This window comes from Diutina rugosa, assembly GCF_008704595.1.
Source record: "Diutina rugosa strain CBS 613 chromosome Unknown scaffold10_size284702, whole genome shotgun sequence".
Taxonomy (NCBI): Eukaryota; Fungi; Ascomycota; class Pichiomycetes; order Serinales; family Debaryomycetaceae; genus Diutina; species Diutina rugosa.
Window position 1 is genome coordinate 14401 of NW_022995117.1, and position 13813 is coordinate 28213.

General features: G+C 48.8%; 8 protein-coding genes across 8 annotated transcripts; 7 read left to right on the plus strand and 1 right to left on the minus strand. All coding sequences in view use genetic code 12, as the record gives it.

Moving 5' to 3' along the window:
• Positions 1-482: 482 nt before the first annotated feature.
• Positions 483-1835, plus strand: PEX3 (Pex3p; the record flags this gene model as incomplete). Its single annotated transcript, XM_034154974.1, has 1 exon — positions 483-1835. One exon carries the CDS (start codon positions 483-485, stop codon positions 1833-1835), a length of 1353 nt encoding a protein of 450 aa, XP_034012750.1.
• A 462-nt stretch (positions 1836-2297) lies between these two features.
• On the plus strand, positions 2298-2795 carry SKP1 (SCF ubiquitin ligase subunit; the record flags this gene model as incomplete). The annotated part of the gene is made up of 1 exon (XM_034154975.1): positions 2298-2795. The coding sequence occupies one exon, from the start codon at positions 2298-2300 to the stop codon at positions 2793-2795; it is 498 nt and encodes a 165-aa protein (XP_034012751.1).
• Positions 2796-3166: 371 nt separating this feature from the next.
• Positions 3167-4492, plus strand: DIURU_002336 (uncharacterized protein; the record flags this gene model as incomplete). Its single annotated transcript, XM_034154976.1, has 1 exon — positions 3167-4492. One exon carries the CDS (start codon positions 3167-3169, stop codon positions 4490-4492), a length of 1326 nt encoding a protein of 441 aa, XP_034012752.1.
• Positions 4493-4890: 398 nt separating this feature from the next.
• On the plus strand, positions 4891-7089 carry DIURU_002337 (uncharacterized protein; the record flags this gene model as incomplete). The annotated part of the gene is made up of 1 exon (XM_034154977.1): positions 4891-7089. One exon carries the CDS (start codon positions 4891-4893, stop codon positions 7087-7089), a length of 2199 nt encoding a protein of 732 aa, XP_034012753.1.
• Positions 7090-7391: 302 nt separating this feature from the next.
• DIURU_002338 (uncharacterized protein) lies at positions 7392-7967 on the plus strand (the record flags this gene model as incomplete). Its single annotated transcript, XM_034154978.1, has 1 exon — positions 7392-7967. One exon carries the CDS (start codon positions 7392-7394, stop codon positions 7965-7967), a length of 576 nt encoding a protein of 191 aa, XP_034012754.1.
• Positions 7968-8343: 376 nt separating this feature from the next.
• On the minus strand, positions 8344-8949 carry DIURU_002339 (uncharacterized protein; the record flags this gene model as incomplete). Its single annotated transcript, XM_034154979.1, has 1 exon — positions 8344-8949. The coding sequence occupies one exon, from the start codon at positions 8947-8949 to the stop codon at positions 8344-8346; it is 606 nt and encodes a 201-aa protein (XP_034012755.1).
• A 77-nt stretch (positions 8950-9026) lies between these two features.
• DIURU_002340 (uncharacterized protein) lies at positions 9027-9809 on the plus strand (the record flags this gene model as incomplete). Its single annotated transcript, XM_034154981.1, has 1 exon — positions 9027-9809. One exon carries the CDS (start codon positions 9027-9029, stop codon positions 9807-9809), a length of 783 nt encoding a protein of 260 aa, XP_034012756.1.
• A 1120-nt stretch (positions 9810-10929) lies between these two features.
• On the plus strand, positions 10930-13806 carry ARO80 (Aro80p; the record flags this gene model as incomplete). The annotated part of the gene is made up of 1 exon (XM_034154982.1): positions 10930-13806. The coding sequence occupies one exon, from the start codon at positions 10930-10932 to the stop codon at positions 13804-13806; it is 2877 nt and encodes a 958-aa protein (XP_034012757.1).
• Between the last annotated feature and the right edge of the window lie 7 nt (positions 13807-13813).

The following is a 13813-nucleotide window of genomic DNA, read 5'->3' on the forward strand; positions in this document are numbered from 1 at the left end:
CTGGGGTCTCCGGACGTGGGTGCGTGACGCTATTGTTGTAAACTTAACTAACCTAATTTTCGCTGGCAAAAACACGGGTTTGGCCGGTGGCTATAAACCAATTCTCGCGATTCAAAACACACATTCCACGCCCTGTTTTAGCATTGAACACATGGGGAACAAATGACAGACATCACGCCAGTGCCTGTCTGCCTCAGAGCCCCTTTAAACCCCCGCTTTAAGCCCCACCGCCGCCGTGTCCCCACCATCGTTAAAATCACTGATTCTTGAAATATTGACCGGGGATCGGCTCGGCACGGGCGGTCACGAGACCACTAGTGAGAGCGACAGGGCCACGGCACTAAGTGGGAGTGTTGGGGGCAAAGTCACATGGTCCAGTGCGCGCCGCGCTACCATCCCCCACACGTATCCCGAGGGCATTATCTTTTCACCCCACAGACACTGGTGGCCCGCTTGATTACCGCCCCCCCACCCCCGTTGCTATGCCTGTGTTTTCATCGTTGGCAGCGTTCTTCAAGCGCCACAAGCGCAAGATCATTGTGGCAGCGTCGGTGGCCATCTCGACGTACTTCCTCGTCAACGAATTGGTGATCAAAAAGTTCCGCAACTTCCAGAATTCGCTCAAACAGGAACTCATCTTCAAACAGCAGATCAAGCAGCGGTTCATTCAGACACAGCAGGACTGTTACTACACGATTTTAGCGTTGCTTCCCGTGCTTACAACGCCCGTGTCCGACTATTTGCCCACCGAGGTAATCACCCAGGCGCTTAAGGTCAAGAAGCAGCCGCTGGTAAGCAACGCCACCGCTGCGCTGTCTACCGCGGCCAGCTTGACCCAGGACAACTTGCAATTGCTTGACAAAGCCGACACCAAGTTGCAACCCTACGTCAACATGCTGAAGGCCGAATTGTGGCAAAAGCTTAAGATCAAGACCATCACTCGCACTCTCACCCTTGCTTATCTGATCACGGCGCTCCTTTTGCTTACGAGACTTCAGCTTAACATTTTAGCCCGACGCCTGTATTTGGAAGCCGCCATCCAAATGGCGGGGGTGAAGCCGCTGCAACCGCCTCAAGGCGACAACCAAGACACTTACGTCACCGAACAAGCATACTTGCTGTTGTCATGGTGGTTGTTGAACAAGGGCTGGAAGCAGATTGCCAATACTATTGAACCGTTGGTGGAGGCGAGGTTTGAAGCGATTAAGCCCAAGCTGGAATTGGCTATTGGCGAGTTCCTGCGATTGTTACTGGAAGTCATCGATGACATCCCCGCCACCGACATGACGCAACTGCTTTTTCCCACTGCCTACGATGACTTAATGGAAACGTTGGCCAACACCAACCCTCAAATGATCGACCAGTTGGACCGGCCCGACCTGGGCTTTGTCAAGCTCATCAACGAGACGACCCTGATCATTCTGGACAACGTGTACTGCCTCGGCTTGTTTAAGCTGTTGATCCACCACATGTTGGCCACTCTCCAGTACAATTTGCAAGTGAACTTGGGTGAAGGCGCCATGGGACACTCGAGTCTCTTGATGCTGCTGGCGGAAGATGCGCCGCCTCCCTTGTTTGGCAACGACGACAAAAAGTTCAAGTTGGCGACGTTCTTGGCCCAATTGTCGGTGCAACTGGGCGTGATGGCGGACAACAATAACATAGTCCACCAGCAGGAGTTGGAAAACGACGACCAGCTCGAAGGGTTCATTGCCAGCTTAGCCCAGGGCCAAGCCCAAGATCAAGAATTGACGGGTAACATCTACGTCAACACATTAAACGACTCCGAAGAATTAGACGACTTTAGCGCCGGTATCTACTCTAACTTTGAGTAACATAGAAATATATAATGCCAGTAAAGGAAAGAATAAGAAGTGGTTACCAATTACTATTTTCAAACGAGGAAATTTAAATGTAGTAAAAATTTATGGTTTAGGCATGTGCGTTCAATGAACAATTGTTCTGTAGACATCAAACGAGTTAGTAGCTATAGGTGTTCACTGTGAATGTGCAGGCTCGAAACTATCGTAGCGTCCTTCATTCATACAATCGACGAAGCCTAACCATACAATGAGACCGACGGTGCCGCGTTACGAGGTATCACCTAACACGTCACCCAATGAAAAATCTTCACAGAGTGCCTTGTCGTATGATTTGAATGGCAGCCATAAGCTCTGCGTAGCATTGGGCTGATGACGCGATTTCTCTGCGCTAGCCACCTATAATTCATCGTCGTCCGCGTCTATTAGTTTGAGTTCGCACACCTTCTCCAGCCTTCCCACACCTCACCCTTACCAATGTCGACTGCACCCAAGGTTATCATCATCAGTGCTGATGAAGAGAAGTTCCCCGTGGACGTCAAGGTCGCGGAGAAGCTGGTGTTGATCAAGAACATGATCAGCGACTTGAACCCCGACGGGTTGTCCGAGGACTTTGAAATTCCCACCCCTAATGTCAGAGCCAACGTGTTACTGAAGGTTTTGGAATGGTGTGAACACCACAAGAACACCCCCTTCCCCGACGACGACGATGAAGACGCCAGAAAGCTGGCCCCCGTCGACGAATGGGACAAGAACTTCTTGAAGGTCGACCAAGAAATGTTATACGAGATCATTCTCGCGGCCAACTACTTGAACATCCGTCCGTTGTTGGACTCCGGGTGCAAGATCGTTGCCGAGATGATCCGTGGCAAGTCGCCCGAGGAATTGAGACGTATTTTCAACATCGTCAACGATTTCTCCCCTGAAGAAGAAGCCGCCATTCGTCGGGAAAACGAATGGGCCGAAGATCGTTAGTTAGCTATGCCACATGTTTATGAAGAATTTTTAATTGTGTAACACTGTTTATTGTAGGCTGTGTCCGCCAACTTTCGGCGATGACGCTACCATTGACGTGATAGGTCACTACCTCGAATCAAAATCAAACATTTTTTACATCTATGTTATTGCCTCATGCTCGAAACATCAAATCATTTTGGTTAGTCTGATTTTGTGTAGTTGACGAGTGTCCGGTGTCAAAGCGCTAATTTCGTATTTACGGTAGGTGCCAATGTTCCACTCGCACTGGTTGCGAATTAGCGATTGCCGAGACAGCGACGAGCATTATCATCAGCTATACCCCCGATATCTTTGTTATAAAATTCTAAAAGCGTCGGCGAAATACACATATGGATTTTGCCCCGTTTTCTCCCCAAGATTTACCGCTGCTTACGCTGTTGGCGCCGGACCAGCTAGCCAGCCTCGAAAAGCAGCTCAGCACTGAATTTTCCCAGTTGTCTCGAGAATATGTCAAAGTCCGTCAGCAAAGGGTTAGTCGAATGCTTGATATGGTGAATCAGGCGTTAAACCAAACCGTTGCCCACGAGCAGGAGTGGAACCAATTTTGTCTGCGGGAAAGCGAAACAGCACTGGCCATGAAAACACATTTTGAGCGAGCAATCCTCGATAATACCGTCAATTTCGATACTTTGGGGCTGTATGAACGTGAGCTAAACCGCATCATCGCCAACTTGAAGCTGCCTCGGGACATGGACCCTCTTCTCGATGACATATCACAACAACCAGCATCTGAGATAGGAGGGTCAACACGAAAGCGAGTTAAACTACAACGTCCGCCATTTCCCTACCTCTTTGACCAAGTATTTGCGGCTCATAAGCGGCTGATACGAGCAGCGGAGAATGAGAAAAGCTACCAGATAAATCTTGTCGAAGCTAATGCCAAAGCCAACAAAGACATCGTGTGGATGCAATACTACAGAGAAATGTGCCGTTATCGACGCGAGCTCATTGATGACACCGTGAGCGAGTTGTATGAGCTCCACAATCGATATCACGATGTTAACTACCATCAGCCAAAGCACGAAAAGGCTGTTCAGTATTACCGGAGCAAACTCACTCCACGGCATATGGCGCGATTACGTGATCGGCCTGAACATGAGGTTATTGAACAGACGGCGACGGAGAGTGTTCGAGACCTTTTGGCCAGGTCACGAGATCCTCACTACACTGATTTGGATAACGACTACGCGGCGAAAAACCCAGTGGAAATACTGGATATCAGAAATGCTATCGCTACAACGGCACCATTTGCTGGTGCCAATCTTACCACTTGTGTTGGTCTCAGCGCCGACGAAATCGATGCTGATATGAAGTTGCTCAAAAGGGATAAGGGTACTGTAGCAGGTAAGCGAGAGCTGAGGAGACAGCTGGAAGCGCTATCCATGCCGACAAGTCCTCATCAGGTAGGAGATCCACAATCACTGCTGCCGGCTAATCTTGACGCCGGCGATGATGATGATGACGACGACGATGATGACGACGATGACGAAGACGACTACGACGAGACACCCATACCTCCACGTCAGCTTGAGCTTAGACGTCAATACCGTGAGCTTCTAGCGCTTCAACCGGGACCTACCCACCAACTTCTACCTCTCCCCGACATCGACATGGCATCGCTACCGCTGCCGAACTTTGGGGTCAGCAGTTCTTGACTGCGACCCGCCTGGCTGCAGAGAATGCACAGCCGTCTACTTGGCATCCGCTCACACTGAAGCTACTTCTGCAGTCTCATATAATTTATTCAAAACACATCAATGTAATGATAGATGCATTCATCTCAGTAGATATTGTAGCGCAAATTGGCTTAATCACTGTCACTATTTTATCAATTGATGTCGCTGGTGCAAATCAGCTGCTGTCTGCACTCCCACGTGCTTCCATGCACTCCCCACACTGGCAGACACTCTTGGCTGTGGGCGACACCCACATACGCTGATCTCACTCCCACGGGCGTGCCACCTACCTGAATTACCCTCCGCCGCGATTATCCACGCTATAATTCTCTCGCTTGGTCGGAACTAACCGTGGTTTTCCCTATACACTCCCCGAAATGTCGCTGTCTCCGTCCCGTTCTCCACGAGATCCCGTCCGCCGCGTACAACACCGAGTTCTGCTGAATCTGCCGCTCCGCCAGGTTCGCCAATCTAATCAGCGCACACCTCTCATCCCCACTCAAGGTCCGCTGGCGGTTCATGGAGCCACGGATGAAGAGGACTTGGTGCTGATCAGCTACGCCCAACCACCACTTTACCACGCCACCACCAGTCTGCTGATCCAGCAACTCACATGGGGGGAGATATTACCCTACTATCTTCCCTGTCTTCTGTGGATCCCTCTGTACCTGTGGCTGTGCTTCTGGGGCGATTTAATTGGTGGGCTTACCCTCGTGTTCTTTCAGCTTCCGTTGGCACTTAGTTATGCTACTACTTTGGCTAAGGTCCCCGTGCTACTGGGTCTTTACTCGTTAGCAATCTCCCCCTTGATCTACGTGGTATTTGGAAGTGTACCACAGATGGTGGTTGGGCCTGAAGCTCCCATCTCTTTGGTAGTGGGTCAAGCAGTGGAGCCGCTATTGCACCATTCGAAAAAGGACCCACTCACGTTCGTTTGCGCCATTACGTTCGTGCTGGGGGCTACATTACTTGGGTTTGGCCTTGGCCGCTTTGGTTTCCTAGATAACGTGTTACTGGCACTGCTTCTCAAAGGATTCATTTGTGGTGTGGGTATCGTTATGTGTATCAACTCCACCGTGGTAATGCTTGGCCTTGAAAAACTTTTGGAAGAAGTATCGGATGATCCTAATCAAATGGATATTCACTCGCCCTTCTCGAAATTGATGTTCATTTTCCATTATTGGAAGCATTACAAATCGCTTTCGCTCAAAATTCTGGCAACTGGCTTCATCATTATTATGGTTATTCGCTCCCTCAAGAAGCGGGCCGCTAAACTAGCTCGAAAACATCCCAAGTACAAATACGCCGTTTACTTCCCGGAAATCATGATTGTGTTTGTGGCTGCAACTGTACTTTGTGGTCATTACCGTTGGGATAAGCAGGGAATCAACATTATTGGGAAGGTTAAGAACCTGGAGCTGCTCACGCTTTTCAATCCATTGACTCGTGACGAGTTCAAATTGGCAAGGCAACTCTCCACGCTGGGGTTCATGTGCGCTATGCTTGGTTTCTTCGAAAGTACCACTGCGTCAAAGCTGCTTGGCCTGACCTATGATTTGCCGATTCTGTCTAACCGTGAATTGGTTGCACTTGGATTCATTAATCTTGTGAACCTGGTATTCGGCGCATTACCGGCCTTCGGTGGTTATGGTCGACTGAAAATCAACGCCATCACTGCTAAAACAACCATGCTGGCGGGTTTTATGGGGCTTTTCACCTTCGTTGCTATTGTGGGATGCCTCAAATATTTCTACTTCGTCCCCGAATGTATTCTTCTGGTGATTTCAGCGGTGATTGGTATTTCCCTCATCGAAGAAGCCCCTTATGAAGTGTACTTTCACGTCATCAGTCGTGGGTGGCTGGAGATCATCACATTCGCTCTCACAGTTAGCGTCACGCTTTTCTTCTCCATGGAGGCTGGTATCGCCATTGGGCTCGTGTTCTCTCTCATCAGAGTGATCAAGCACCTGGCGAAACTGCGTATTCAAATTTTGGCACGAGAACCAGGCACCGATCAATATACTGATGCTGACATCCCAACGTCGATCTCGTTTTCTCCTGACTTTTTCAATGACAGCAATCTCACCCGGCTCAACAAACAATTACTTGAAGAAGTCGAGGGTTGCATGATTGTCAAAATTCCTGAGCCGCTTACCTTTACCAATTGTCAAGATCTTCGTGCCCGATTGCGAAGAGTGGAGAATTATGGATCTACTGTTGCACATCCTGCTAGCCATGCCTCTCGAACCGCTAATGCTGTTCCCTATATCATTTTCGATCTTAATGGCATGACAAGTATTGATTCTCTGGCGGCACGAATTCTTGTTGACTTGCTTGAAAGCTACACTACCCAGCGCCGCTACGTTTTCTTTGTTCGAGTTTCGTCTAATCCTCGAGTTCGCCAGCGACTCGACGACATTGGGGTTCCGCGGTATTTGAACAACACTCTTTTCCAGCTTGGGTACTACCAGAATTGGCCCGATGATGGGCAGGGATTAATCGAACTGCACACAGCGCCGTATTTCTCCCACATTTCCGATGCATTACTTGTTATAGATCATTATCAGCAGTCTTAAATATTTATTCCCGCATTCCACGAATGTAAATTAAAGACTCGTAATTTAATAAACCTATATTTCCAATGAACTTCAACAAAGACTCCTATTTCAAATTTAATTTTTAAATCCTACAAGTTTAGAAGTGCGTTTATGTTCTTGTTTATACATTCTTCTTTGTGAATCAATCAAAGCGTGTGCTACACTTGCTGATGATTTTTGAAGAAGATATCGTGTCATATTTGCAATGTCGAATGGGAAGTTGCAAGACCCTTTGCCCTTTATAAATATAGCAACCTTCTATGTCTCGAAATTATTCAACCATGGATATCACGAAGTCAATCTCTGAGTTTGACGAGGTTAAACTTGACGACAAACCCATGCAGGACAAGTCCAACGTCAAATCGCCTGGCGACGAAAAGCCTGAAGGTGGGGAGTCTGATGATGGAAATCCCGATACCACTTTTGCTTCCATCACTGAGCAGAATGCACTGATTGAAGAATTGACTTCACTCGTTACTATTGAGGATGAAAAGATGGCAAGGGAGATTATCGATCGCATGCAAAAGTTGGAGGAAGAAGGCTGTGCTGCTCTCGAGCACTGCCACTTTGCTGCTATTTCTTTGGTAGAAGATTTGAAAGCTGACCCTCCAGCTGTTCCTGTCGCTGAAGCTCACTTGAAGCGTATCGAATTAAGAGAACGGGTATGCAAGAAGCTTCAAGAGCTCAAGGACATGTTTGACATTCGTGTAGAGCAAGAGATCGAGCTGGTACGTCGCATCGTTGACAACGCTACGCTCTGTGAGCTGGAAGGTATCACCCGCCTTAGCAGTGCTGACCGTCTGGAAATTGCTCACGTCTACCTGCAATTTTGCCTGGATCACTACTCAGAATTGTAATGACAAAACTTGAATAGCCAATGAAATGAAGTTATCAATATCTTTAGTTTGAAAGGGGCACTAATTAATGATATGCTGTGGTCGTGAAGTGGGCTCAAACAGAGAGACTTGTCCATTATTGAAATGGAGCTTTTTTGAACTTCCTCTTTCATATTGAACCGAACATACGCTTCACTTTACAACCTCGTCGACTTGAGATACCAATCATGTGTCAAATTTGTTAGTGGCAAGGATTTGATCCATGAGTTTTCTCTAACGCTAGAACGACACTCAATGCTTTCGTACAAAGGTCACAATGTTGTACCAAGATTCAATGGCCGCTAGTAAACATCATAGTTTGGATACCATGCGATGACGTGACATACTTCAGGTTTCATCAAGCAGCAGCCTCATGATTGAACATTTTCAGTAACATGTTGAGTGTCAGTGACGGCGGAACGGGTGCTTGTGCCTTTTGCGCCGCTGAGCTTTCCTGAAGCTCTTGTAATTGCTTTTGGAGTAACAGCTTCTGGTGACTGGGCAAAATGCGCTTCAACGTTGGATCGTTTTGTGTGTGTACATGCATGTAGTTGCACTTGTCGCCACGATTACAACTGTTGGTATCGTGGGCTCGGCACACGGCCTCGCCGAAATTCTCCACGGGGCTGAGTTCACAATGAACGGGTCTCCCATCAAACCACTGTTGATTGAGTCCAGTAACCGCAGCTTCCGCTTGCTGTATAGTAGCATATTTAACGTAGACATTACCATTAAGATGGCTGTTTTCGTTTTCACACACCACCACTGATTTCACTTCACCGTAGGTGGCGAGTTGGCGGAAAACATCGAGGAAAAACTCTGGGAAATCGCTGGCCATCGTCTTGGGAACATAGAGGTGGGGCATGAGCACCGTCTTTGAGTGGACTGGCTTAACATGAACCTTAGAACACTTATCGCCGTGGCGACACGCCCCGATCTTGGTGTAGAATTGGCATCGCACCATGATAGTGAATAATCTCTGAGCCGCACTTCACTATCGATGCGGCGCGTGATAAAGTACAGCGACAGGGACGGCATGCAATGAGATTTACAAAGCCGCCGATATTGCTTCCGGTGGCGATTCCGACAAAGTCACCCTTTGCAGATATTGGTCCACGAGTGTTGAACCATGCTCAATTCAAGAAGCCATCTCCCAATCTCACTCAATGGCCTCAACGCCCCAGTGACATCAAAGGCATCGATGCCAATGCTTCAATGTGGCTTCGACAGAAACAAGTAAACTCTCTGGTTCCTATCTTGGCCAAGAATGATTGGTTTATGCTACAATTTTACCCCGCGAGCCATCCGCTATCAAAGTACCGCAAGTCCTTAGTTGCCCTCACCTTTACCATGATACCTGGGGCCCGATTTGATGACAAAGAGCTAGATAAGCGACTTAGTCAGTATAAAGGGAAATTTCAAAGCGACGTGTACTTTAAGTCTAGTCTCCGGCCCTGCGATACGGCGTGGGGTCGAACGACATTCAAAAAGCTTAGCCGTGATGCCATGTTCGAAGCACTTCTGAAACTTGATAAACGTCAGCAATCGATGGTTAGTGGGGTGTGGAGAATTCAATATTACGCACACCCAGTGGGTGATTCATCTCGTCGACGATTCTTTGAGGAATGGCAACAAGCCGTGAGAAAAGCTGTGCTAGTCAAATTTCAGCAAAAGGTCAATGACATAAAACCAATTAACAAGAAACCGCCATATGTTTCTACATTGGATGCTAAGATCCCTCACCTGGTGAGATTGCCTTACTATACAGATTTTTCAAAATCGAAACCCAAACTGAGGCCCAAAAAGCGTAATACTCAAGATTAATTACCAACAAATAGATCGGTACAGCATTTTAGTTATAGCACAGGAATCTCCGTCGTTTTTTATTTCTTTATCTATTAATTTGTAGTGATTCTTAGCTTATTGTTTTAAAATCCTGCATTCGGATTTCATTCTTGGCTTTTGAAAGACCTTATAGTCTTGGTAAACCTTATTTCAATGTTTGTTTCAATGATACTCAATTGATCCATTAAGCAATTACATGAATTGGACAGTTGTGATGAAAAACTCTGATATCAAACTGCGACTGTACCGTGTGTATCGCCGTAACCCTTCAAGCGCCTGTTGTATTAAGTTGGGTGAAAGTCGTGTACTACTCGAAATAGCCAAACGTAAAAAGGGCGGGATGTCGAGACCAACATTACTTCAAACTTGATACCTTTCGATAACTGTGTTTAGATGCATATGGTTGTAATCTCGACACCCCGCCGGGTATGTGCTGGGTCTGTACGGTGTATGCAGGGCGTGCATCCAACGAGCGGGTGACTTCAGCTCAGCCTAGGGTTGAACACCTTAAGCTGCCCGCACCGTGACAACTCCGTTGCCGGAGTTATCACGTATGCTTCTATATAATACTCACGCGGACTCCTCCCGAGTGCACCACCGCCGGAACCTACCGGCGAATACCCATGCCCCGGTCACCTACCGGTAAACCTATACCGGTGTGTAAGTATCTTCGACGGGGTATTCCTCCAAGGCCGAACAAACTNCGCCAACAAGCCTGGTTAGCTCAATCGGTAGAGCGTGAGACTCTTAATCTCAAGGCTGCGGGTTCGAGCCCCGCATTGGGCTTACTTTTTGCCGTCACTCGTTACATTTCTAACAACAGTCAATCCTCTGCAAACCACTCGATTTTCTCACATGCAATTACCAACCTTAAAGTGAAATCTGGTAATTCCTCTTGGGCCTCCACGTTTTTCCCCTCTTCTTTTTATTAGGTCCGCACTATGGTGCGGCGCCGAGCACAGAGGCATCACCGCGGCAATCGACGGGTCGCACCGGAAAACAATCCATCCGAGGAGCGACCACCACGGCATCACTTCGACCGCCACTGGGCCAGTACTAGGGGCTATATTTGCGACACTGGTTGTCAGGGCTGTACCAGATGAAGGACGAGTCTCCTGGAAGCCACTCAGCTGGCGAGGATTACGGGATGCGGGCTAAGGAGGATGCCAACAAGTATAAACGGAACTACCGCGCTTGTCTCAATTGCAGAGTCCGTAAGGTGAAGTGTGATTTGGGTCCTGTGGATAGTCCCAGAGAGGGCAAGTGTGCACGATGTCTTCGGGAGCGTAAAGACTGTGTGTTTGTTGAGCTGAAGCGAGGCGGGGCCACCAACGTCATCATGGGGCGACAAAAACGGAAATACGATGAGGTGGCTGATGAAACCTACAGCAATAAGCCAATTGTCAGGGATAATTTTACCAATGTGACGCTGCCGCCGCAAGGTATGGTGCCGCCGCTGGGATCAATGCCGATAGCGCCCCCACTGAAGCTTCCGCTGGTGACGCTGATGCTCCAACGTAACAACGAGCAAATTTTGACCGAATCACAAACGCCGCCGCCTTCGGCATCAGCCCCGCCTCCAGCCTCGGATCAGGCGCCGCCACTGGCGGAACTGAGTCATTTTTCCACTATGGAAGGGGCACTTGTGTTTTTGGCTAAAGCCGCAGGTACCATCGCCAAGGCTGACGAGCGTGATAATATTGATGCCATGAAGCGTCACCAGCAGATCGCGCTGGAGGAACAAGAACGTCGTCACCTGGATACCCATATCAGCACCGTGTCTGACGGGATCTCGCTGTCCACGACGATGACTCGCGATCCCACTAATTTGGACATGCTCCTCAATTCTCAGCTGCCTCACCAGCTGCCTCCATTAACACGAACGGCGCTGGTACCGGAGTATATTCAGCCACTGAAGCGTACTCGGATGAGGATGCCTCCGGCGGAAAACGGGTATGTGGTTCGTCCTCGGGCGTCGAATAAGCTCAGTAACATTGACTACATTGGGGAAGGGGGTATTGTCAGTGAGGTTGAGGCTGAACGACTCATCAACTACTTCTTCAGCACCATGCACCCGTTTTTCCCCCATTTGCCAAAGTTTCTTGAGCTGCCCAATGTGCTCGCCAACTACCCAATTTTACTCTGTGCTATTTTGACCATTGCCCTGCGCTACCACCCTTTTGAGGATAACGTGGGTACTACTGGTGGCGGGGGAGTACCGCGGAACATTGAGGTTCACGACCGTCTTTGGCTCTACGTGCAACGTCTCATCTCGCAGACAGTATGGGCAGAGGCGCTGACGCGGTCGTTAGGTACGGTATTCGCGTTCTTACTCTTCACCGAATGGAACCCGCGAGCCATCCATTGGCGCTGGCTGGACTACGCCAATAAGGCCGAGGACCCCGAAACCGACGTGGGCGGGGTGAACGGTGCTGGGGCACTGGCAGGAGCTAAGCCGGCGGCTCACGACACGCTGGGGGAGAATCTTGCGGGGCTTGGTGCTATGCGGAGACTGTATCGTATGGCGTGGATGTTGATTGGGCTGGCGGTGAGACTCGCTCAAGACATGGGGTTTATGGAGATCTCTCCCAAGACATTCTTAGCGACGCATTTGGCAGAAATCAACTCAGTGATGAATATCAGTCGGCGCTCGATGTTGGCTCATCTGTTGGCCGAAGTTGAACTCGATGAGGATGATGTTAGTGTCGAGCAAATGGAACAACTGGAGGATGTTGATGACAAGATTATCAAGATGACCGAAGAACAACTCAAACGTCTCAGTAGCGAACACGTGCTTCGGTTCACTGAGCTGCAAAAGGCACAGATAGAGTTACTTCAAATCATGCTGGTGGGACATGAGGCTCTCTATGGGTACAAGGCTCAACTTGGTAGTCTTTCCCAACGGCAAAATCTTATGATTTTGAATATTTTCAGTCCGTTGATCAACAACTGGGGTCGCAAGTACCGCCATTTCTTGGTGCCGCTGACGACGAAAATGCTCCGCAATGTGGCTAATCTTCAGCACGTATGGAGCAACCCCAACAGCAAGGTTGCCAAGGAGATCACTCAGGCTATTGAGCAAGAGCTGTTCATCTTTGAGTTCAACTACTTGAAGCTTTACATTTTCTCGCTTGCGTTGTCACCGACACCACCGACGAAAGTTCTGAGTAAACTGAAGCGGAAGCCGGCGCTCAAGCTTGATGAAATCAGCCGTCTGGCGAAATACATCGAGCAAGCATTCACCGCTGCCAACGAAATGTTGATTAGTGCTCACCGAGTACACAAGCTTAAGATGCTTCGGTTCATGCCCGTACGTTGGCTTACTCGGCTTGTGAGAGCAGTGGCGTTTATTGTTAAGTGCTACCTTACCATTACCGCTCATAAGCGTCTGCAAAGAGTACCGCAAAACCAGCTGCTGCTGTACGACATTGATCTGACGGTGCTTTCGTTGTCGCTTATCTCTATCGACGATATCATTCAAAGTATCCAGCGGGCTGCCATTACGCTCCGGGACTGTTCCCCCGATGAGTTGCATTTGTGCACTCGTTATAGTAATATTTTGATGTACTTGTGCCTGGAGATGAAGACGACCAAGACTGGTGATTCGGACGAGGTCCCGGCTAATGTTGCCACTAATGCCACAGCCACCAACGACGCCGCTACTGCTGCCAGTGGACCTGCAACCTCTACCACCAATACCAACTCTGACGACTTGAATGACCCGCTGAACTTCAGTATCCCGTTAAAGATGTTCGACATCAATTTTGGTGATGATGCTCTGGCCAAAGTCACTGGCACCACGTCGTCGCCGTCGACAGGAGGCACTCCCAACCAAGTGATTGGTGATCTGGAGGTGATGGAGTGGTTCGTCAATGACCGCAACATCGGGCTTGACTTTGTGGGTCCGTGGACGGAGATGATTGAGCAGCAGCTCAACATGAACGAGCCGCTGTTCAACTTTGAGGACGGATTATAGATATTAA